The sequence below is a fragment of the Hyperolius riggenbachi genome, chromosome 5 (genome assembly GCF_040937935.1).
Source record: "Hyperolius riggenbachi isolate aHypRig1 chromosome 5, aHypRig1.pri, whole genome shotgun sequence".
Classification (NCBI taxonomy): Eukaryota; Metazoa; Chordata; class Amphibia; order Anura; family Hyperoliidae; genus Hyperolius; species Hyperolius riggenbachi.
The window spans coordinates 137,170,724-137,196,237 of record NC_090650.1 but is presented as its reverse complement, the minus strand read 5'-3'; the positions used below and the strand labels follow the sequence as shown (position 1 = coordinate 137,196,237).

General features: G+C 40.7%; 1 protein-coding gene across 3 annotated transcripts in view; it reads right to left on the bottom strand.

Annotated features, from left to right (window-relative positions):
* The window catches only part of MYRIP (myosin VIIA and Rab interacting protein), a 533,041-nt gene that overhangs the window by 46,118 nt on the left and 461,409 nt on the right, over positions 1-25,514 (bottom strand). For 2 of the 3 annotated variants that reach the window (XM_068236299.1, XM_068236300.1), the window contains exon 12: positions 22,018-22,080. The exons of the other annotated variant lie outside the window; for it this stretch is intronic. In XM_068236299.1, the coding sequence (XP_068092400.1) occupies positions 22,018-22,080 (63 nt within the window). The remainder of the gene's footprint in view (positions 1-22,017; positions 22,081-25,514) is intronic. 3 annotated transcript variants of the gene reach the window in all.

Here is a 25,514-nt window from a genome sequence, read left to right as displayed (position 1 = left end):
AACATTCATAACTAGTTTTTCAGCAACACCGTGCAATAAATCCTGTCCATTAGATGGGATTTAATCCAAAATGTCACTGCACAACCAGTTATGGAGCTTTTATCTCTACATGCTTATTTTATGGGAAGAGCTATGACGTGTAGACATTGAAAAGAGCTGTTACATGAGACATGTTGAAAGAGAATGGATAGTGCTAATCCAGTTCTACTAAAGGTCAATTTGTCAGAGGCTGTCTGGATCTGATGAACTAAATGCTCATTGTTATACACGAATGAAAATGTGAAAGTGGTTCTTACCCTTTTTCATTTAGTGCTTAAAGTGTAACTGTCGGGCATAAAATAAAAAATCAACGATTTATTTTTATCTGGAAAACAAGCAATAAGGATGCTAACCAGGCAATCCATCAGTTAAAATCACTATTACTTTTCTTGTTGATAAATGATCATTCCTCAGTTTACTTGACTCTTATTTGGTACACACAAAATTTGGTACACAAAAAGGAAGTTGCAGGGCATGCTGGGTTGCCCTTTTTTGCTTTTCTATTTCCCCTTAACTAATGCAGCCTGATTGGCTGAAGCCTTTTCCCCTCCTGTTCTCCCCTCCCACACCTCTCTTCCTCTCTGATTGATCAATATTTCTCATGCTGAGACAATGCACTTTGTATAGTGGAGGGCGGGCAATACATACATAATCAGGCAGAGGAGAGTAGGGCAAGAAATGACATCAGGATTGGCTTCAAAATAGCCACACTTAAAATGGGAAATGCTAAGAAGGATTTTCTCCTTTTTAATGTAGAAAAATCACTAAAATCAAAACATGGACAGTGCAGTACATATGTTATGTAAGTAGAGCAAGTATTTACCCTCTTATATATGTGGGTTTTTTTCTGAGGTAGTATGGCTGACAGTTCCTCTTTAACAAAACATTTTGCTTGGAGTTGGACTTTGCAGGCCTTATTCAAACAGTTGGTGCCTACAGAGTGGCTCATCCCCACTTGTGTTCGAATATGGTTAACATTTAAGTTTAAAGGGGTGTCTCCGAATAAAACTCTGCTATATACTGTAATATTTAGAGCAAACTAGCAATTCATATCTAGAGCTTATAGACTGTCTACCTGATTTACCCCCTGCACTTAATATTCATTTACATTTCAGTTGAAATCTGATTGAATCAAAATTACTACTTTGTACTGCTCAATGCAACACAAATGCTATGCGGCTGTATGGTACATAGAGGTCATACCCAAACTCAATCAATGTAAGAATGACTGTTCCTAGTGAATTTTCAATCAACAAAATGTTCAATCATTAATCTCAAACATTGATTGACAGGCCCTAGTTTTTACAATTTTTTTTAGAATGTATGTTTTAATCTAATCTATTTAAAATTATGAATAAATCATATCACAAACTGGCAACTTGTTTTTTTTATATAAATGAGCCAAGAAAAAAGCCAGTAAGAGCCGGCTCACACGGAGGGTTGGTGGCGTTTACCACTAAGTGTCCGGGACTCGTCGGCTAAATGTTCCCATTCAAGTGAATGGGAGCGTTTAACATTGTGCAGTTATCAAAGTTTACCATCGATTTTGCAAACGCGGCGTTCCAATTCCACATGTGGCTTTTAGGGTCGCCTAGCCGCTGAGTCTTCATGTCCCCTAGTGAGGATGAGAAACATTGATCACGACGGTAAGCTGACGATTGCCGTACCACCGCCGGCCCCCAAATGAGGCATCACAGGACGACGCGGCTTCCAGACGCCAGAAGCCACCTGCCGTCCGTGTGAACCAGCCCTTAGTGGGGAAGAGGGCAGTAAGAATGGGAATAATGTAGTAATGTTTGGAGAAAAAGATAGCGTGGAACTGCAGTGAAAATAGGGACATGCTTTCTTTATTTTGATAGACATAAGATAGTGATGTAATAATGGTGTGCTTTTAGACGAGGTGTGCTTGAGTAGTAAGTGGGGTGTGGTGCAGATTAATAGTTCTCATGCAATGGCCTCAATTCACTAAGCTTTACCAAACACTTTATCAAACGTTTGATAATTGACTTCCGGTTCCGGCGCCTGTATGGTGGGAGGGTGAGAGTAGAGCTCCGGTCGTCAGCCGCACATCCAGTCCCGCCGCTTACAGCAAAACCCGCCGCCACCTCTTAAACGACCACCCGGAATACAAGGAACCCCCAGAGCGCAACATACTTCCACAAATGGACCGCTATCTCACCCGACAAGGAAGCAAACCACAGCGCCAGGGACGAGAGGGAGAAACACCCAAGATTGTGGCGAGGAGATCAGCGCGCAAAGCAACTCAGCAGACGGAGGAAGGAGAAGTGCAGAGCAATTACACCAGCTCGGAAGGGGAATCAGATGGTGATTCACGGAGAGGAGGTATGCAGACCAATGTGCACATAAATTACAGGAAACTAGCGGAGGAGGTGGGAAAAGTTCTGGCCCCAGAGTTACAGACCACCATACAGGAGGCCATTAAACAAGCACTGCAGGGCATAAGGAAAGACATACAGCACCAAGCTAAAAGGCTGAAGGAAGCTGAGCAGAGAGTGAGTCAGTGTGAGGACGATCTACATAATGCAAACATTAAAATTGATACCCTCCAAAAAGACAACACAATTGCACATTCTAGATTTGAGGACCTAGAAAATAGGTCCAGGAGGAACAATATTAGAATAATTTGACTTTCTGAGGATAGTCCAACTTCACAGCTGCCTGAAATCTGCGCGCAGGAAATACCAGAAGCTTTAGGTCTAACAGCACCATTGAAAGTAGAGCGAGCCCACAGAGTGGGACCACTACACAACAAGCAGAAAAGATCTTTACCAAGAATGGTTATGGTCCGGTACTTGGACTTCGCAGACAAAGCAAATCTTATGGCGGCATACCGTAACAAGACACAAGATCTAGAGCTGAGAGACTGCACACTGAGACTCTTTAATGATTACTCAGCGGAGGTCTCCAAGAAAAGACAGGCCTTCGTCTCCTCCTGCAATACTCTCAACATTAGAGGCATTAAGTTCATGCTACTATATCCTGCGATTATGCGCATCACTGACCAAGATGGCAAGCAACATACTTTCGATACCCCAGAGGAACTTAAAGACTATCTGTCGAACACGCGCACCTCTCCGAACGCATCTCCAAATAGACGTAGACCCTCGCCTGCAGCGGACCCCTCCTGAGGACGCTTTAAAAGATTTCTACGCTTAAATGCAAGAGCTTTGCTTCTTTTCTAGCATAAGCGGTTCTGGCTGTGCGAATAGGCTGCTTCGGAGCTGAAAGAAGGAGCCACCATCGGGGAAGAAGAGGAGTCCCCAAACGGGAAAAGTGACTCTTTCCCGCAAACTATTCACCAGGTTGTGAGTTTCACGTTCCTATTTGTTACAAGTTACTTAGGTTCAGAGGACTTAGCCTCAGGGGTAAATGGGAAAGAATTAGGGGTTGAGGGTTATGGGGATTTAGGGGGTGAGATATCGGTTGCACTGTGTGGGTCACGAGTTAGAAAAGTCTCAATTACTATGTGTACATGGTTTAAAATGCTTGCATTATATCGTACTGGCTGTTACTTGACAAAGGAGGCCTGCCCTCCGAAACGTCGTTATAGATGTCGGTGATCTGACAATAAAGATAAAAGAGCATTAAGAGGATGGTGCCGGACTCATCTTTATTCATGCATTATATCGCACGAAATGTGTCACACCATTCGGGTGATTTCATGGAATGTTAAAGGCCTACAGTCAGCAGGCAAACGTTCACGAATCCTCAATCATTTAAAGAGGTTGTCTCCTGACATCTGTCTCCTACAGGAGACACATTTGAAGGAGGAAAATTTCCACTATATGCGGAAAAAATGGGTGGGAGAAGTTTTTGGGGCTCCGGCAATCAATAAATCAGCGGGAGTGATGATTCTTGTTAACAAAAATTTCCAAATGAAGAACCCTGTGTGTGACGCAGATTCGGGTGGTAGATGGTTATCTTTAATATTTAATACTGCTACCGAAGCTTTCTATATATGGAATATTTATGGCCCAAATGATAATAATCAGCAATTCTTTGATTCACTATTGTCTCGACTCTCAAAGAATTCATCTCCAAACCTCATTGTAGGCGGGGATGTGAATTCGGTTGCAAACACGAGTGAGGATAGATCTGAAAAAAAGGCCCAGGTTAGACCACATGACAAGAGGATCGCCATCTTAATGACAGCCACCAACTTAATTGACGCATTGCGCTATCTAAATCCCACAGCCAGAGAATATACTCATTTTTCTCACAGACATAAAACGCATTCGAGAATAGACATGTTTCTAACCAGAGACACGTTGTCTAGCAGAATTATGAAAGCCTCCATAGAAGACATGGTCATTTCAGACCACGCACCTATTGTCCTAGAAATACTAGACACTACGCCAAAGGGAGACACTTTTATTTGGCGATTTCCATCGCAACTATACAGCGACGAAAATTTTGCGGGCCTGCTCAAAGGTTGGTGGCTGGAATATCAGGGGGACAACATTTTGCATAGAAATACCCCTATACTTTTATGGGAAACATCTAAGGCAGTCATTAGAGGTAAAGTAATGGCATACCTCAAAAAGAAAAAAAAAGAGGCAAACGAGCAATATAAGTCAGCGGTCTTGTCAGTAAGATTAGCTTACACCAAATACAGGGAGGATTCTACAGTGATTAATAGAAAGGCATGGTTAGAGAGTAAGTTAAACTGTGACACCTGGTTTAGAGTTAGAGAGGAGGCACATAGGCCATATTTACAGCTTCACTACTATAAACATGGGGAGAAAATTGGTAGACTTCTGGCTTCAATGGCAAAAAAAACGCTATCTATACGAAAGCCTATGATAGTGAGAGGCAAAAGGGGAGCGCTTGTTCACCACCCAGCAGAGGTTTGTGATACCTTTGCCGAATACTATCAACAACTTTATTCCTCTAAATCCCCCCCAAAGACGGTAATATATAATTTACTACAAAAAATACCGCTTAAAAAACTGACAACGGACGAACTAGAAATGTTAAATGCTAAAGTCACTCTTTTTTAAGTTAAAAATGCTATAACTTCCCTTGCTCTGGGGAAGGCTCCAGGCCCGGATGGCTTATCCTCCGAATATTTTAAAATTCTTAAAGAGGAAATCTCACCTGTACTAGTCCAAGTTTTCAAAAGAATATTATCAAAAGGTGAATTCCCATCTACTGGACATCTAGCACATATAAAATTAATCCCCAAGGAAGGCAGAGATGCTGAACAAGTGAGCTCTTTTCGTCCTATTTCATTGATAGATCTAGACGTAAAATTGCTGTCCAAAATATTAGCTAAGCGTTTAGTGGACATTATGCCAAGATTAATCCACCCGAACCAAGTAGGTTTTACGAGGCAACGCTCTGCGGTGACAAACATCAGAAAGGTGGTTGCGGTTCTGGAGCAGGTGAGAGCCTATACCTTAACACATCGGTCTGCAGCCTTGCTCAGTATTGATGCTGAAAAGGCTTTTGACCAAGTAGAATGGGACTGGCTGTTCGAAGTCTTGAGAGTTCAGGGGTTCCAGGGCCATTTCATAAATGCCCTTAAGGCTATGTATTCCAAACCAAAAGCCCAGGTTGCTGTGCCAGGTTTTCTTTCTAATTTATATCTATTTGAAGAGAGGCACAAGACAAGGCTGCCCCTTGTCTCCCTTACTCTTTAATTCAGCCCTGGAGCCACTGGCTATTCTCTTAAGGAAAAGACTGGAAGGGATAAGAATTGGGGATACGATGGTGCAACAGGCATTATTTGCCGATGACATTTTATTATTTTTGTCAGACCCAAGCACTCAATTACCCATAGCTTTAGACACTATTCGAGAAGTGGGCGCCTGCTCTAGATTCGCAATCAACCCAAGCAAAAGTGAACTTCTACCTTTGTCACCTAGAGCAGACGTCTCTACTTGGACGCAGTTGGGGGTAAAAATAAATTCTCATACCATCAAATATCTGGGGATAAAAATATCTAGAGACCCCACCCAATTGTACAGTCTTAATTATACGCCGCTACTGCACAGTATTAAATCCCAGCTAGATAGGTGGCACAATCTCCCATTATTATTATTATTATTATTATTGATTTATAGAGCGCCAACATACTCCGTGGCGCTGTACAAAGTAAGAAACAAACATGGGGTACATAATAATACAGACAATGGTGTACACCAATATACAAAATACATAATTAGTGACAAAATACAAAGAATGATACAAAATACAAATTATCGAATTGGTAATGACAGTGATAAAATTAACATGATGAATAAAATGTATAATGGTTACCAAGACACAAAAGGGGGAGAGAGCCCTGCCCTTGCGAGCTTACAATCTAAAGGGAATGGGGGGGGGGGGGGGGGACAGGAGGAGGGGTAGTATGCAGCAAATATATAGAGGCTTTGTGTTTTAGGATACCTAGTAGGAGTGCAATTTGGTCTTAGTACAAAGGGAAGTGGCCTAAGGTAGAGCATATGCTTGTCGGAACAAGTGTGTTTTTAGAGAACGTTTAAAGGTAACAAAGGTTGGCGAGTGACGGATATGTTGTGGGAGGGCATTCCAGAGGAGGGGTGAAGCCTTGTAAACGTGAATGTGAGGAGTTGATTCTAGAGGAGGGCAACAGAAGATCATGTGCCGATCTGAGATTGCGATTGGGTTTGTATCTGGAGATTAGTGAGGATATGTACCGAGGAGAGAAATTGTGGAGAACTTTGTAGGTTAGGGTTAGGGGTTTGAACTGAATCCCATTAGGCTTTGCTGGGCGAGTAGCTTTAATAAAAATGATATCAATGGGAAGACTGCTATACCCTCTCCAGACGCTTCCTCTACTCCTCAAACACAAAGATGTTAATTATATTAATACAGCCTGGACTAGAATTATTTGGCAGGGAAAAAAAGCCATAGTAGCTAGATCTAAGCTTTCTCTACCGAAATATTTGGGAGGCTTGAACCTACCATCCATCAGAGACTATAACTTAGCTTCAATGCTTCGCCACTCTTATGATTGGGTGACTACCAAAGAGCACTACTCTAATACCAAATTAGAACAGGAACAGGCGCTCCCTTTGTCCCTCACAGGTATCCTTCATGCCACATTGAAGCAACTGCCTCCCAGATTAAAAGACAATATTATTTTTAGAGATACTGCTGCAACCTGGAAGGCAGTTAGGAAAAAGTGTAAACCACCCTGCAAATTGTCAAAGTATCTCCCAATATGGGGCAATCCTAATTTTCCCTCCAGCATTCAACAAACACAGTTTGCCAACTGGGACGACAAGGGCCTCAAAAGTTTAGGCAATATGTTTAATATACAAGAGGGAAAGTGGCTGACTTTTGGTGAGCTAAAAGTGAAATACAAATTAAAACCTGGGGACTTCTTGCCCTATACCCAAATTCGTTCACTAGTAGACAGCAATTTGCGCTCGCAGACTTCAATTATTCCACCTACAAGGTTTGACTCTATACTAAAACCTGGGGCCATTGAGAAATCACTGGCTGATCTCTATTTGGCGATCAGAGAACTAGATAGCCAAAAGAAAGCCACAAATTCTATGAAAAAATGGGATGACATCATCCAGGAACAGAATACAGGGGATAAAATTCTAGAAGGGAATATGATGGTTAGAAAGGTGATCACAGATGAAAAATGGAGAGCCTCTTATTTATTGTTCATTCACAGAGGCAAGTATGCTTTTAATATAAAATACGCAGTACAACCTAGCGGATACAACCCCTACTGCCCAAAGTGTGCTCTTCATAATGCGGACTTGTATCATTGTATGTGGTCTTGCCCAATAATCCAAATTTTCTGGGACAAGGTTGTAAAGTATGCTAACAAAATGTGTAAAAAGAAGTTGAACAAATCACATATGTTATCGCTTTTTAATTATTACAACTCTCCAACAAACTCAACGCTCAGCCCCCCTTCCAATCTGTATCACATCATTATGATTGAGGCAAGAAGAGCTATCCTGTGTAAATGGCTAGAACCTACTCCTCCAAACATCTCTTCAGTAAATAAGGAACTACTGTACTTCTTTAACATAGAACATTTAGCCACTCTGCAGTCTAAGGAGCGGAAAACTAAACATTTCTTCAAGACTTGGAAAAACTTTATACTTAAACAATTTTCGCCTCAACAAATAACAACTTTAATGAGAGACTTTGTCTACACCTCGTGGTATTGTCTTGAAGACATAAGTGGAACTCTGGGCAATTTAAGGGTTCCGAGACGTATTTAGTAATAAATACAGAGACCGAGATTATACTCATAAGATTTGAAATGGACCTGAGACACAGTGTGACCGAGGGGGGTGGGAGAGGTGGGGGGGAGGGAGGTTTTCTGAGTGGACATATGCATGGTACCTAGTAATGTACCAAAACTTGCAGTGATTGTTAATCTTGTTTACAGGTCGAATGCTATGTCAAAAAAAAATTCAATAAAAATTGTGTTAAAAAAAAACAAACGTTTGATAATTTACCTCATGGGTAAAATCTAATTTTGAATTCACAAAAGTGTTATATATTTATTGAACATCTTATCGATAAAACAATCGATAAATATTTAACACCTTAGTGAATTCAAAATAAGATTTTACCCATGAGGTAAATTATCAAACGTTTGATAAAGTGTTTGATACAGCTTAGTGAATTGAGGCCAATGTAGGAGACAATCCATGCCTAAATTGTAACAGGTCAGGAGGATATATATATATATATATATATATATATATATATATATATATATATATATATATATTTATTTTTTGGGGATATTATTATTATTATCTTTATTTATCAAAAGTGACAGTGATTATGAAAACACTTTTAAAACTAATACAACAGAGCTAAAAAGTCCCCTGAACAGTACTGTATGGACCCATGCTTTCATCTGGTGTCCGATATATACATGGTAATAAAATTCCATACCATCAGCATCAACTTATGATATCTGTATGTCAGTCCCTTTGAGAACAAGGAGGACAAGGCCCCTTAATTAGTTTACCTTTCTCCTGAGTTTTCTAAAATCTTCCCTAAAAAAAGAACTTTTCAGCACTAAACAACTGAAAAAAAATACTCAAAGTAGATGAGAAGTAATATCAAACTCACTTTGAGTATATTCTTGTTTGCTGGTGGATTAAAAGGTATTTTATTGATAAGGTGGGAAAATATCTCCTCAAGAGAAAAGTTAACTGAATAAGGGCCTAGGGCCCATATGCAATTCCCTTTTTCTCTTGAGTTTTCTCCTAGGTGATATTTTCAAATGTGTCAATAGAATGTATTGTAAACCACCAACAAACAAGCACATACTCAAGATAATAAATTGCAAAAGTGCTAAAAAGTTATTTTAAATAAAAGGTGATAAATTATCTCCTAGGAGAAAACTCAGGAGAAACAGTTACGTGCATATGGCCCCAGGAGTTTAAATATCAAGCAGCCTTAATTAATGAAATCTTCCATTATCTTTAGCATGCTCTATATTTTTCAGTGTCCATATAGTTGGTCATCTGTATGTCAGAGTATTAAACAATCCTCTGTGACAACATATAAAATGTCTGTAGCCATATCTTCTATAGTATCTATTATGTACATACATTAACCTATTTTGGTTCCTGGACGTAGAAACTACGTCCAGGAACCATGCGCGCTATCGCGCGCTCCCGCGGCCGATCGCGCGCGTGCACGTGCGCTCCCGGCCGCGGATTCGGTAGCCAGGCAATCAGTGAATCGGGCTACGGTGCCCGATCACTGATTCCTCTCCCCCGCTGAAAAAGCGACAGCTTCTCTCGGAAGCTGCGCCTTTTCTGGCTGTTCCCTCCCCGATGTGTCACTCTAAGCGTGTGTTACGCTTAGAGTGACGTCATGTAAACAAACTCATGGCCGCCATCTTGTGGCCAAAAAGTAATACTACAACTGAAAATAAAAAAAAATGAAAATCAACACACATTTACATTACAAACCTATTGTTTACCTCCCCAAACTACCCAAATAAAATGTTTACTATTAAAAAAACAACAACATTACAATAAAAAAAAAAACATGTAAATATTTACCTATGGGTCTAATCTTTTTAACCACTTCACCACTGAGGGGTTTTACCCCTTAAACACCAGAGCAATTTTCACCTTTCAGCGCTCCTTCCATTAATTCGTCTATAACTTTATTATTACTTATCCCAATGAAATGAACTATATCTTGTTTTTTTCGCCACCAATTAGGCTTTCTTTAGGTGGGACATTATGCCAAGAATTAATGGGAAAATCGAAAAAAATGTGGGAAAAAATTATTACTTTTCAGTTTTCGGCCATTATAGTTTTTAAATAAAGCATGCTACTGTAATTAAAACCCATGAAATGTATTTAACCATTTGTCCCGGTTATAAAACCATTTAAATTATGTCCCTATCACAATGTTTGGCGACAATATTTTATTTGGAAATAAAGGTGCATTTTTTTTCAGTTTTGCATCCATCCTTAATTACAAGCCCGCAGTTTATAAAGTAACAGTGTTATACCCTCTTGACATAAATATTTAAAAAGTTCAGTCCCTAAGGTAACTATTTATGTTTTTTTTTTAATTGTATTTTTTTTTTTAATTACAAAAAAAATAAATAAATTGGGGAGTGTGGGAGGTAATGAGTTAATTTATTGTGTAAATGTAATGTTTGTTTATGTAAAATGCTTTTAGGGTGTAGTTTACTATTTGGCCACAAGATGGCCACAGTGTGTTTGTTTACATGCGACCTGTAAGCGTCCTTCCGGACGCTTACAGGAAGCAGTAGGAGGCTGGGAGAATCACTATGATCGCGCTGTTTCTAATAGAAGCAGCGCGATCATTGCGGGGGCTTAGATCAACGAACGGGAATGGATTTTCCCATTCATTGATCTCCGTGCGAGCAGGCGGCGGCGTGCACGAGCGGCAGGTGCGCGCGCACGAGCGGCGGGAGCACGGACAGCGGCGGGAGCGCAGAGACAGCGGCGGTAGCGCGGAAGGTACGGATTTCTCCGTCCCTGTTTTTTTAGGGGGGAAAAAAGGGACGGAGAAATTCGTACCGCGGGGGTTTAAGTGGTTAAATATCAATGTAAAGATGAAATATTTCTATTTTTTTTTTATTTGAAACTTGTAAATAGTGATAGATGCAAAACGGAAAAAATGCACCTTTATTTCCAAATAAAATATTGTCGCCATACATTGTGATAGGGACATAATTTTAACGGTGTAATAACCGGGACATATGGGCAAATACAATACGTGAGTTTTAATTATGGAGGCATGTATTATTTTAAAACTATAATGGCTGAAAACTGAGAAATAATGAATTTTTCCATTTTTTTCTTATCCTTCCTGTTAAAATGCATTTACAGTAAAGTGGCTCTTAGCAAAATGTACCCCCCAAAGAAAGCCTAATTGGTGGCGGAAAAAACAAGATATAGATCAGTTCATTGTGATAAGTAGTGATAAAGTTATAGGCTAATGAATGGGAGGTGAACATTTCTCAAGTGAAAACGACGGAACCTGAATGGGTTAATGATTATATGCACACGAGGGGCAAAATAATACTGTTCTTACAGCTTAATTCCCCACTCTGGGTGCCATGCCCAAGGGGCAAATGTTTACTAATCTTTGGTAATAGAATGGAATGTGTATGCAGGCTACATAGTTCCCATAGAGCACCATATAAGGTTAGTCAAAGAATATACCCTCATGTCCCTGAAAAACCAAGCATGAATGAAATAACGACGGATTATATAACTCGCAAGGTAGTGAGGTATAAGCGAATTAACGCATGGAGATCATCTAAAATCACTACAACTTTTGTAAATTTTTGTACCAGCCCCCCCCCCCCAAAAAAAGCCAAAATGCCCATCTACCGAAAAAAACTGTATGCAGAGTAAAATCCTTTATAGATGAAAGGATGGTGAAGCCAATGAGAGCAAAACCAATGCCAACTGATGCTGTACAGGCTACAAAAAGCACTTTTTTCAGCTAAAACTTTAACCACTTCAGGACCACAGTCTTTCTACCCCTTAAGGACCAGAGCCTTTTTCTCCATTCAGACCACTGCAGCTTTCATGGTTTATTGCTCGGTCATACAACCTACCACCTAAATGAATTTTACCTCCTTTTCTTGTCACTAATACAGCTTTCTTTTGCTGCTATTTGATTGCTGCTGCGAGTTTTAGTTTTTATTATATTCATCAAAAAAGACATGAATTTTGGCAAAAAAATGACTTTTTTAACTTGCTGTGCTGACATTTTTCAAATAAAGTAAAATTTCCTATACATTTGAGCGCGAAAGTTATTCTGCTACATGTCTTTGATAAAAAAAAAAAACATTCAGTGTATATTTATTGGATTGGGTAAAAGTTATAGCGTTTACAAACTATGGTGCCAAAAGTGAATTTTCCCATTTTCAAGCATCTCTGACTTTTCTGCGCACCTGTCAGGTTTCATGAGGGGCTAAAATTCCAGGATAGTACAAATACCCCCCAAATGACCCCATTTTGGAAAGAAGACATCCCAAAGTATTCAGTGAGAGGCATGGTGAGTTCATAGAAGATTTTATTTTTTGTCACAAGTTAGCGGAAAATGACACTTTCTGACAAAAAAAAAGAAAAAAAAAAGTTTCCATTTCTTCTAACTTGCGACAAAAAAAAAAATGAAATCTGCCACGGACTCACTATGCTCCTCTCTGAATACCTTGAAGTATCTACTTTCCAAAATGGGGTCATTTGTGGGGTGTGTTCACTGTCCTGGCATTTTGGAGGGTGCCTAATTGTAAGCACCCCTGTAAAGCCTAAAGATGCTCATTGGACTTTTGGCCCCTTAGCGCAGTTAGGCTGCAAAAAAGTGCCACACATGTGGTATTGCCGTACTCAGGAGAAGTAGTATAATGTGTTTTGGGGTGTATTTTTACACATACCCATGCTGGGTGGGAGAAATATCTCCATAAATGACAATTGTTTTATTTTATTTACACACAATTGTCTATTTATAGAGATATTTCTCCCACTCAGCATGGGTATGTGGAAAAATACACCCCAAAACACATTATACTACTTCTCCTGAGTACGGCGATACCACATGTGTGGCACTTTTTTGCACCCTAACTGCGCTAAGGGGCCCAAAGTTCAATGAGTACCTTTAGGATTTCACAGGTCATTTTGAGAAATTTCGTTTCAAGACTACTCCTCACGCTTTAGGGCCCCTAAAATGCCAGGACAGTATAGGAACCCCACAAATTACCCCATTTTAGAAAGAAGACACCCCAAGGTATTCCGTTAGGAGGATGGTGAGTTCATAGAAGATTTTTTTTTTTTGTCACAAGTTAGCGGAAATTGATTTTAATTGTTTTTTTTCACAAAGTGTCATTTTCCGCTAACTTGTGACAAAAAATAAAATCTTCTATGAACTCACCATACTCCTAACGGAATACCTTGGGGTGTCTTCTTTCTAAAATGGGGTCATTTGTGGGGTTCCTATACTGCCCTGGCATTTTAGGGGCCCTAAACCGTGAGGAGTAGTCTTGAAACCAAATGTCGCAAAATGACCTGTGAAATCCTAAAGGTACTCATTGGACTTTGGGCCTCTTAGTGCACTTAGGGTGCAAAAAAGTGCCACACATGTGGTACCGCCGTACTAGTATAATGTGTTTTGGGGTGTATTTTTACACATGCCCATGCTGGGTGGGAGAAATATCTCTGTAAATGACAATTGTTTGATTTTTTTTACACACAATTGTCCTTTTACAGAGATATTTCTCCCACCCAGCATGGGTATGTGTAAAAATACACCCCAAAACACAATATACTACTTCTTCTGAGTACGGCGATACCACATGTGTGACACTTTTTTGCAACCTAGGTGCGCTAAGGGGCCTAACGTCCTATTCACAGCTCATTTTGAGGCATTTGGATTCTAGACTACTGCTCACGGTTTAGGGCCCCTAAAATGCCAGGGCAGTATAGGAACCCCACAAGTGACCCCATTTTAGAAAGAAGACACCCCAAGGTATTCTGTTAGGGGTATGGTGAGTTCATAGAAGATTTTTTTTTTGTCACAAGTTAGCGGAAAATGACACTTTGTGAAAAAAAAACAATACATATCAATTTCCGCTAACTTGTGACAAAAAATAAAATCTTCTATGAACTCATCATACACCTAACAGAATACCTTGGGGTGTCTTCTTTCTAAAATGGGGTCACTTGTGGGGTTCCTATACTGCCCTGGCATTTTAGGGGCCCTAAACCGTGAGGAGTAGTCTTGAACCCAAATGTCTCAAAATGACCTGTGAAATCCTAAAGGTACTCATTGGACTTTGGGCCCCTTAGCACAGTTAGGCTGCAAAAAAGTGTCACACATGTGGTATCGCCGTACTCAGAAGAAGTAGTATAATGTGTTTTGTGGCGTATTTTTACATATAACCATGCTGGGTGGGAGAAATATCTCTGTAAATGACACATTTTTGACTTTTTTTACACACAATTGTCCATTTACAGAGAGATTTCTCCCACCCAGCATGGGTATGTGTAAAAATAAACCACAAAACACATTATACTACTTCTCCTGAGTATGGCGATACCACATGTGTGACACTTTTTTGCAGCCTAGGTGCGCTAAGGGGCCCAACGTCCTATTCACAGGTCATTTTGAGGCATTTGTTTTCTAGACTACTCCTCACGGTTTAGGGCCCCTAAAATGCCAGGGCAGTATAGGAACCCCACAAGTGACCCCATTTTAGAAAGAAGACACCCCAAGGTATTCCGTTAGGGGTATGGTGAGTTCATAGAAGATTTTATTTTTTGTCACAAGTTAGTGAAAAATGACACTTTGTGAAAAAAACAATAAAAATCCAATTTCCGCTAACTTTTGACAAAAAATAAAATCTTCTATGAACTCATCATACACCTAACAGAATACCTTGGGGTGTCTTTTTTCTAAAATGGGGTCACTTGTGGGGTTCCTATACTGCCCTGGCATTTTACGGGCCTAAAACTGTGAGTAGTCTGGAAACCAAATTTCTCAAAATGACTGATCAGGGGTATAAGCATCTGCAAATTTTGATGACAGGTGGTATATGAGGGGGCAAATTTTGTGGAACCGGTCATAAGCAGGGTGGCCTCTTAGATGACAGGATGTTTTAGGCCTGATCTGATGGATAGGAGTGCTAGGGGGGGTGACAGGAGGTGATTGATGGGTGTCTCAGGGGGCGGTTAGAGGGGAAAATAGATGCAATCAATGCACTGGGGAGGTGATCGGAAGGGGGTCTGAGGGGGATCTGAGGGTTTGGCCGAGTGATCAGGAGCCCACACGGGGCAAATTAGGGCCTGATCTGATGGGTAGGTGTGCTAGGGGGTGACAGGAGGTGATTGATGGGTGTCTCAAGGTGTGATTAGAGGGGGGAAATAGATGCAAGCAATGCACTAGCGAGGTGATCAGGGCTGGGGTCTAAGGACGTTCTGAGGTGTGGGCGGGTGATTGGGTGCCCGCAAGGGGCAGATTAGGGTCTAATCTGATGGGTAACCGTGACAGGTGGTGATAGGGGGTGATTGAAGGGTAATTAGTGGGTGTTTAGAGGAGAGAAGAGATGTAAACACTGCACTTGGGAGGTGATCTGATGTCGGATCTGTGGGCGATCTATTGGTGTGGGTGGGAGATCAGATTGCCCGCAAGGGGCAAGTTAGGGGCTGATTGATGGGTGGCAGTGACAGAGGGTGATTGATGGGTGGCAGTGACAGGGGGTGATTGATAGGTGATTGACAGGTGATCAGTGGGTTATTACAGGGAATAACAGATGTAAATATTGCACTGGCGAATTGATAAGGGGGGGTCTGAGGGCAATCTGAGTGTGTGGGCGGGTGATTGGGTGCCCGCAAGGGGCAGATTAGGGTCTAATCTGATGGGTAACAGTGACAGGTGGTGATAGGGGGTGATTGATGGGTAATTAGTGGGTGTTTAGAGGAGAGAAGAGATGTAAACACTGCACTTGGGAGGTGATCTGATGTCGGATCTGCGGGCGATCTATTGGTGTGGGTGGGTGATCAGATTGCCCGCAAGGGGCAGGTTAGGGGCTGATTGATGGGTGGCAGTGACAGGGGGTGATTGATAGGTGATTGACAGGTGATCAGTGGGTTATTACAGGGAATAACAGATGTAAATATTGCACTGGCGAATTGATAAAGGGGGGTCTGAGGGCAATCTGAGCGTGTGGGCGGGTGATTGGGTGCCCGCAAGGGGTAGATTAGGGTCTAATCTGATGGGTGACAGTGACAGGTGGTGATAGGGGGTGATTGATGGGTGATTGATGGGTAATTAGTGGGTGTTTAGAGGAGAGAAGAGATGTAAACACTGCACTTGGGAGGTGATCTGATGTCGGATCTGCGGGCGATCTATTGGTGTGGGTGGGTGATCAGATTGCCCGCAAGGGGCAGGTTAGGGGCTGATTGATGGGTAGCAGTGACAGGGGGTGATTGACGGGTGATTGACAGGTGATCAGGGGGGATAGATGCCTACAAGACACGGGGGGGGGGTCTGGGGGGGGGTCTGGGGAGAATCTGAGGGGTGGGGGGGTGATCAGGAGGGGGCAGTGGGCAGGGGGGGGGATAAAAAAAAATAGCGTTGACAGATAGTGACAGGGAGTGATTGATGGGTGATTAGGGGGGTGACTGGGTGCAAACAGTGGTCTGGGGGGTGGGCAGGGGGGGGTCTGAGGGGTGCTGTGGGCAATCAGGGGGCAGGGGGGGGGAAATCAGTGTGCTTTGGTGCAGACTAGGGTGGCTGCAGCCTGCCCTGGTGGTCCCTCGGACACTGGGACCACCAGGGCAGGAGGCAGCCAGTATAATAGGCTTTGTATACATTACAAAGCCTATTATACTATGTACATGCGGCGATCCGGGTGCTAGTAACCCGCCGGCGCTTCCGAACGGCCGGCGGGTTACTACGAGCGGTGGGCGGAGCCAGTCCCCGGCGGCTGATCGCGTCACGAATGACGCGATCGCCGCATAGCCACTCCCGCAGCCGTCCCCGCCGATGGGCGTATTGCGGTCGTTTGGGCCCGGACTTTGCCGCCGCCCATCGGCTGGGGGCGGTCCTCAAGTGGTTAAAGTTGATTTTCATAAAAACAACAAGATATGTTTGAAAAATGTTTTTTGCTATGTTGTCATCAGTGACCCTGACATCTATAGTCAATGTTTGGGATTTTTGCTATGAGCCAAAACCTGTTTGAATGGAGCAATTCTGTTTTAGAATGCCTTTTCCTGCCTTTAAAATATATTTACACAAAAACTACAATGTTTTTTCTTCACTATTAGCCCTCCCAGTAGTTTTCAGTATAGTGCTACTCTAGACCACTTCACATCTGTGCAAAACAACAATTCATTCCTAATACCTCCGCCCCAACCAATTACGTGAAACTAACCGGATGGTCAGACCCTGGAGCATGTACAGCTTATCTCGAGTAAAAGTGCATTGTTATCTTACCAGAAAACAAAGGTACAGGACTGAGTGAGACAAAATTTACATACACAGTTCAAGGTAAATTTACTATCATATTTTTTTTTTAAACAGAGACTAAACTAGGGCAAGCAATCATGCATGTGGGTCACATGATCTCCCAGCACATGATCATGCATGCAGGTTGTCATTCACATGCAGTACTCTCATAGAAGATAATGGGCCATATGCAATTCACTTTTTCACCTGAGTTTTCTCCTAGGAGATCATTTTTCATCTCCTATTTAAAATAACCTTCCAGCACTTTTCAACTGAAAAAGTACCAAAAAGTCAATTAACAAGGACTATCACATTTTTTGGGGTATGTTCTTGCTTTCTGATGGCTTAACCACCCTGGCGTTCTATTGAGATCGCCAGGGCGGCTGCGGGAGGGTTTTTTTTAAATTAAAAAAAAAAACTATTTCATGCAGCCAACTGAAAGTTGGCTACATGAAAGCCCACTAGAGGGCGCTCCGGATGCGTTCTTCTGATCGCCTCCGGCAATCAGAAGTAACAAGGAAGGCTGCAATGAGCAGCCTTCCCTGTTTGGCTTTCCTCGTCGCCATGGCGACGAGCGGAGTGACGTCATGGACTTTAGCCGACGTCCTGACGTCAGCCGCCTCCGATCCAGCCCTTAGCGCTGGCCGAAACTATTTGTTCCGGCTGCGCAGGGCTCGGGCGGCTGGGGGGACCCTCTTTCGCCGCTGCACGCGGCGGATCGCCGCGCTGCGGCGGCGATCAGGTAGCACACGCGGCTGGCAAAGTGCCGGCTGCGTGTGCTGCTTTTTATTTTATCAAAATCGGCCCAGCAGGGCCTGAGCGGCACCCTCTGGCGGTAATGGACGAGCTGAGCTCGTCCATACCGCTAAGGTGGTTTTAAAAGGCATTTTATTGACAAGTTTAAAAATATCACTTAGGAGAAAACTCAGGAGAAAAAGTGAATTGCATATGGGCCAATGTGTTTTTACAAAATACCATGCACTGTTTCAACTGCATCAGAATAAAAGTACATATTTTGCCAAATCATTGTGGGGTTTATTTATAAAGCGGTAAAAACATTTTTTTGTCAATTTCCAAGCTGTCAAAGAACTCCCAAGACAGAAATCCAAAGGCTGTTATTTATACTTTTTATCTGTCTTCTTCTTTCCATATCACATATGCTTCTATCCCCCTTTTAAAGGACACTCCAGGTAAAGGCTGCCATACTTATTTTCTTTTAAACTATACAAGTTGCCTCACAGTCTTGCTGACCTTTGTGGTATCAGCAGAATCGAAATCGAAACAAGCATGTAGCAAACTTGCTTCAAACATCTGATCTGCAAGCTTGCTCAGGGTCTATGGCTAAAAGTATTAGAGGCAGAGAGTCAGCAGGAAGACAGGCAATGTGTATTGTTTAAAATGAAATAAATATAGCAGCCACCATATTCCTCTCACTTCCACTGTCCTTAAATTATTAAGGTCCATGCAGATTATATAATGTTGTGAAATGTGTGCATTTTAAAACACATGAAGCATACTTTTTAACACTAGTAGTACGTCCCTGTCTGTCCCTGCTGCATTTTCACTTATGTTCATTTGCATGTGAGTAAACCAGGCATGTTTTCTTCCACCATTTCAATTAATCTCTCTGCCTAAAATAATAATAAATGTTGACAACATCCCAATAGCTTTAGCTTCTCAGTCACACTGCTTCGAGGTAATACTTAAAGAGGAAGTGTCGCGAGAATCTTAAAATTTAAAACACATACAAAAAAGAAGTACATTTCTCCCAGAGTAATATCAGTCATACATTACTTTTCTCCTATGTTCCTGTCACTTACAATAAGAAGTAGAAATCTGTCATTACCGACAGATTTTGGACTAGCCCATCTTTTCATAGGGAGGTTCTCAGGTTTTTTTTTAATTTTTCAAAGCACTTAGTGAATGGCAGTTGCTCCGTCCAACTGCCAAAATAGTGTACAGCAAGCAGGGAGGCTGGCCAGCATCTTTGTATAAATATTTTCAGGGAATGTCTTTATAAAGAATAAAGGCCATGCTGAGAATCCCCCATGAAGAGATGGACTAGCCCAAAACCTGTCGGTAATGTCAGATTTCTACTACCTACCGTAAGTGACAGCAACATAAGAAAAAAGTAATTTATGGCTCATTTCACTCTGGGAGAAATGTACTTCTTATTTGTATGTGTTTTCAATTTTAAGATTTTCATGACAGTTCCTCTTTAAGTCTAGAATATTTTATACCACAAATATACTGCTAGTTACTCACAATCATATTAAAAATAGCTGTCCCTCTTTCATGCACAAGATTACTAAAAAGCTTGTGTAAACTCTTATTATATTTCACTTCTGTCCTCACTTCTCAACTGCAGCTACTTTTCCCCAAGCATTGTACTGGTGGTGATTTTCCAAAAAATACAGTTCTGTTCCCTGATCTACTCACTAATTTCCAATTATTCAAAAAAATGTCGATCCCATTAATGAGAATAAATGTTTACTGGGTCATCATATAATTTCCAATGTTTCAGGAATATCTGAGCTCCATTGAGAAGGAATCAATAGAGAATTTCCTGTCCAGTGCTTTGGAACACTGGTGTTGTCAATGTAAAAAAAAAATGCCATAGCTACTGCCTTACCACATGTGTACATGTCGCTGATTGATTCCTTGACAAAGGGGCTCAGGTAGTCCTAAAAGATTAGAAAACAATATAGTGACCCCATAATGTTTATTTTCATGTATGGAAGTGCTAACATTCATTTGAACATGTGTGAAGACTAATGTGTTACCCAGCAGTGCCAGCACTTATGTTTGACAACCCTGGTAAAAAAATGGCTATACTGTAGGGGGTGTAATGCTGCATTGTATGACTGTCCTCACTAATTTCAAAACACTAGGCCAACCCCAACCTCTGCTCTGCATGCAATAATCTTCTATTCTCTGAAATCACCTCACATACAGGGCTTCTCACAAGCTTTTCACCCTCTAGAATTTATTTCCAGAACAGATTCATCACTCTCCAACCCTAGAAACCTCTAAGTGCAACCTTCATACTCAACCCATTAGCCAACCATCTTAATGTTGAAAAATGACAACAACTGATCCCCTCATTTTATATAACTTTTAACCACTTCCAAAGTGGTGACAAATGGTTCAAAAATGTTCATGGATGAATATTTTTTTTATATCTCAATTATGGTGAAAAAGTATAAAAGTCGTGAAAAATGCATTTATCAACACTTTTGGTAATATATGGAAAGGAAAATTGGTAGTGTGTAGAGAAGGAAAAAAATGTTTCTCCGCTTTATAAATAGCCCTTTTTATTTGTAATTATATATTAACTGTCTACTAACAGACAATTAAAGTTGATGCTTGGATTATTTCACTATGCTTTGTACAGAAATGCATTTCATACATCTGCAACCATCTACATTGTTTCACTACCAATTTTGTTAGGATAATAAGTACTGGACCAAAACATGGCACAATATAACCATTACATTAAAGTGAAATTCCATCCAAAGCTTTTCTTAATTTTAGTTTTAGATAGAGAGAGAAGGCACTACAACTTCAGCCAGGCTTTTTTTTTTTGCTGGTTATCCTCATTGTTGAGCTCTCCCTGTATTCCTTATTCTCAGTAATACAGTTATTGAGACTGTGAGGAACGCCTTCTGAATGTGCACAGTGACAGCAATAAATACCTCCATGGTGCAAAAAAGTGTGTTTATTGTTGCTTGTGTAACCACTGAAGACATTTTTTCTCATGTTTTCTGTTATCTCTGTTATTATAACAGGAACATGGCCGGTGCCTTCATAGGTGCAAACTGGGAAATTGCCCAGGGCATCTGAGCAGAGTTTTCAGCAGTGGAACAACCTCACCTGTCCAACTGGTGCACTCCTCCATCAATCCTGTGTTATAGTGAAGAGGCACCCCTGTGTGGATAAAGACAGAGGTGCATGTAGCCAGAGAAGTGAGTTTGCTCCACTGCTGAAAACTGCAGGGACCCCAGGAATCACCATAAAGTTGGGAGAAGACCTTGGAGGGGGGGGGGAGGTTCCAGGAGCCAGCTCAGGGGCCCTAGGGAAGATTTGTCAGGCACAAGGGGGCCCTGAATGCCATCTACTGGGGGGGGCTGTAAGGGAGTCCCATGTTAATTTTGCACAGAGCCCCATTGTAGCTTAAACTGGCCCTGGACAGGAAGTGAGAAGAAATCTCCCAAATCAAAAAAACAGAAAGCAGTAAAAAAAAAAAATAAAAAAAAAAAACCTGACGGAGCTTCTAGTCTTTATTTTCTCTATCCAAAACTAAAAAAAAAGGCTGGAAGTTCACCTCAATTTTCCTAATTTGTTTTAATGAAAATAGATTTGCCCTCAAATGGTTGCATCGTTGATGGAAATGAAGGGTCCTATCACCTACTGGGTGCATTAGCACTTTTTATGAATATCAGGGGAAACCAAGTACATGTATGAATGGACTATGAAATACAGAATCATTCTCACCTGTTGCAGTACTGAGGACAAAAATTGTAGTTTTAAATGGAGCTCTAAAGCTTGATGCTTTTCCTAATTTTTTTTTAGAAAGCAGTTAAACAAAAAGAGAGTTATAATGTAATTAAAATCAAAATTGCAAAAGCTGTAATACAAACATGAAAAACAAGATTTAGATATACTTCACATAAAATATTGTGCCATAGTAAAAAAGTTGTGTTTAAATTCTATGATACTGAAATAAATCATGCCTTTTAGCCATAGCAAGGATGAAGGAGGATTAAAGTAAAACTCCAGCCAAAATATGTTTTTTTTTCTTCTTTTTTTTTTATTTTTAGTTTTGGATAGAGTGATTTAGGAAACCACTTTTATTGTTGTTTGCATCGCCACTGGAAAAAAAAACAGCTTACTTCCTTACCCAAGTGCTAGTTATCTTAACCTTGAAATAAATATATACCTTTGCTTGCAAAATTAATTTAGATGGGGCAATTAAATGAATCAGTGGGATGGTAGGTCTCACTAACCAAGAATGGTTGGACACACTGGGTTTATTTAGCTTGGAAAAAAGATGGCTAAAGGGGTGACCTGATTAACATGTATAAATACATCAGAAATACATCAATATAAAAGCTTGGTTGATCACCTTTTTGTCCCTAGGCTTGTACAAAAGACAAGTGGACATGATCTGCGTATAGAGGAAAAAAGGTTCTGCCATCTATCTAGGAAGGGGTTCTGGTAAAAGTTGTTAAAATGTGGACTATTTTACCACAGGAAGTAGTTACGACAAATTTAATGTCTGCATTTAAAAGAGGTTTGGGTGCTTTCCTTGCATTGAAGGACATATGTGGCTATAATTACTAGTTAATTCCCAGAAGACTTGATCTAGGGATTTTATCTGACTGTCACCTTCCCCTGGATCAACTTGAACAATAATCTTTTTTTAAGGACAATACAGTTGTCCTTTCAATGTATAGAACTAAAGGGGACCTAAACACCTGCATGGCAGACATGGGAAAATACAGAGAAATTCACAAAGTGTGTGTTTACAGGTAACAGCCTTTCTAATTCTCCCTTATCTGCAAGTAATAAGAAAGTAAATAAGGCTTATCAGCTGTATGTTACTGTGCCAAGATTCTGTGCTAATATGGAAAAACAGGAGGTTAACCCTTTCTGTGCCTCCAGGAAAACAGGAAGTAAACACTGCTGGATCTCTGTTGGTGTTCTGTAAGTTGTAAAGAATAAATGTTTTTTTCTTAAAAGGTTATTATGCTGTTGCTTATCTTTTAAAGCAGAGAGGAAGTTCTGAGTTAAGGTACACTTTAAGTGAGAAATTCATGTATTTATGCCAGGCATAGGGCATAATCTAACTCTGGTGCTGAATACATAGTCAAATATTGGCTTAACTTTACTAAATGATGTTGCCTACTAAGTGAAATACTTCCCAGCACACTAGATACAAACAGGTATGGCAGAAAGGTATGGAGATAATTTGGTCTGTTTTATGTTATACAAAAATACTAAAAACTCTCAGGAGGAGTAGTTTGCTGATGCTTAAATGTATCTCTGCCAGTGAATGACTTTAGGCACCACAACAGCAGCATGTAACATATAGTTATTTTGTTAGCCCTGATCCCACATCTTATGAAGTTGCCAAGGCTTTGTTACAGAGAAGAGCTGTGGCAAGTTACCTAGCACTGTACTAATACATAAATGCAAACGAGATTCTTATTATATAATTATAAAATTGTTAACATGGTATATTGTAATGAATATGCGTTGAACAAGACTAAACATGCTTGTGTTAATCTATACAATGAATTACTACAATCACACTTTTTATGTAAACTGAAATTACATTTCCAGTAAAGCATATCTTGAAAGGTCAAGTGCTCCACATCTGGTCAGACTTCAGAGTATTATTAAGGAATTAATTAAAGACATAATGTGCATTAAAGAGGAACTGTAACCAAGGATTGCACTTCATCCCAATCAGTAACCGATATCGCTTTTCCCATGATAAATATTTACCCTTTCTCAAACGGATCATCAGGGAGCACTGTATGGCTGATATTGTGGTGAAACCCCTCCCACAGTGTGATGTCAGCACCTAGGTACTGACATCACACTGCGGGAGCCTTGTTGCATTGTGGGAAATAACAGCTTTTTCCAACTGCCAAAAAATCAGCATCTCTTTCCACAGACAACACCTTCCTGCAGTGAAGATGTCGGCATGTGATACATTTCAGAATGTAAATCAGGAAAAGGAAAGATTTTACAATGGGCAAACACTGACTAAATCATTTATAAATAATTATTGAAAAAATTAAGCACTATTTTTTAATTACGTTATTTTCACTGCAGTTCCTCTTTAAATCTTATTGTACGATGAGTAGAGAAAAATACAATGCATTCTACGCAATGCATTGCGCTCTACTCATTGTGAAGTTAGACTTTACACATGTAATTCTGCCTAGTCCAGTTTAGTAAATCTATCCATTTTAGCCTCTTCATTCACCATTCTCCTTCATTCACCTTTCCCTTTCTTCATTCACTTAGCTTCCCTCCAGTAAATCATGTGTTACCACCAATATGAAGAATACTTACCTTCTGTTAACACCACTCTCTTTTCGAAGCAAAATATATAAAAACAATTCTGTAATGTGGAAATTTGTGTGGCAAAATACTCAATTTCATAATTTTCATAATTGCTTTCTTCTCCAACAAACCCTTTTATTTTCACTTCCTTGCACACATCACCAGCATCATTATTTATTATGTGATCTAAACGGCTGAAGATTTTACTGTTCCATAATTCTCCTCTACCGATTCTCCCACCTTTTCTTTAAGAACTTCTAGGTTCTACTGTCATGAATTTAGGGTTTCACTATATTCATGTCTACTTCAGCTTTATCTGATTCTACATCATTTCTTCAGATTGTCGGTATACCATCAGAAAGCACTATTCACCAAAGTATTTTAAAGCAAACCTGTGAGATTTAATAAGGCAAACGTTAAATACTTACATTGGGAAAATTGAAGCCTCTGCCTCTCTGGACCCTCCATAGGCTTCCCCATCCCCCTCTACCTCGCTGCTCCAGCATTGGGACACCAAAGCTTGAGTCTGTGCTGCCATATGAGAACGAGCACCGCCACACTGCACAGGAGGGCTCACGCCTGCACATTAGCACTTGGCCACCACTCGGGCTCGGCAGAAAAAGCCATGTCCGTTTTACTCCATGCTACTGCACAAGGGTATATATGAATGAGATAGGATCATCTTTAGTTTCAGTTCTTGGCTAACAATAAATAATTTCCTCTATGTATAGTTAGTTTTCTTTTTCTGTTTTTAACCACTTCACCACTGAGGGGTTTTACCCCCTGACCACCAGAGCAATTTTCACCTTTCAGCGCTCCTTCCATTCATTCGTCTATAACTTTATTATTACTTATCGCAATGAAATGAACTATATCTTGTTTTTTTCGCCACCAATTAGGCTTTCTTTAGGTGG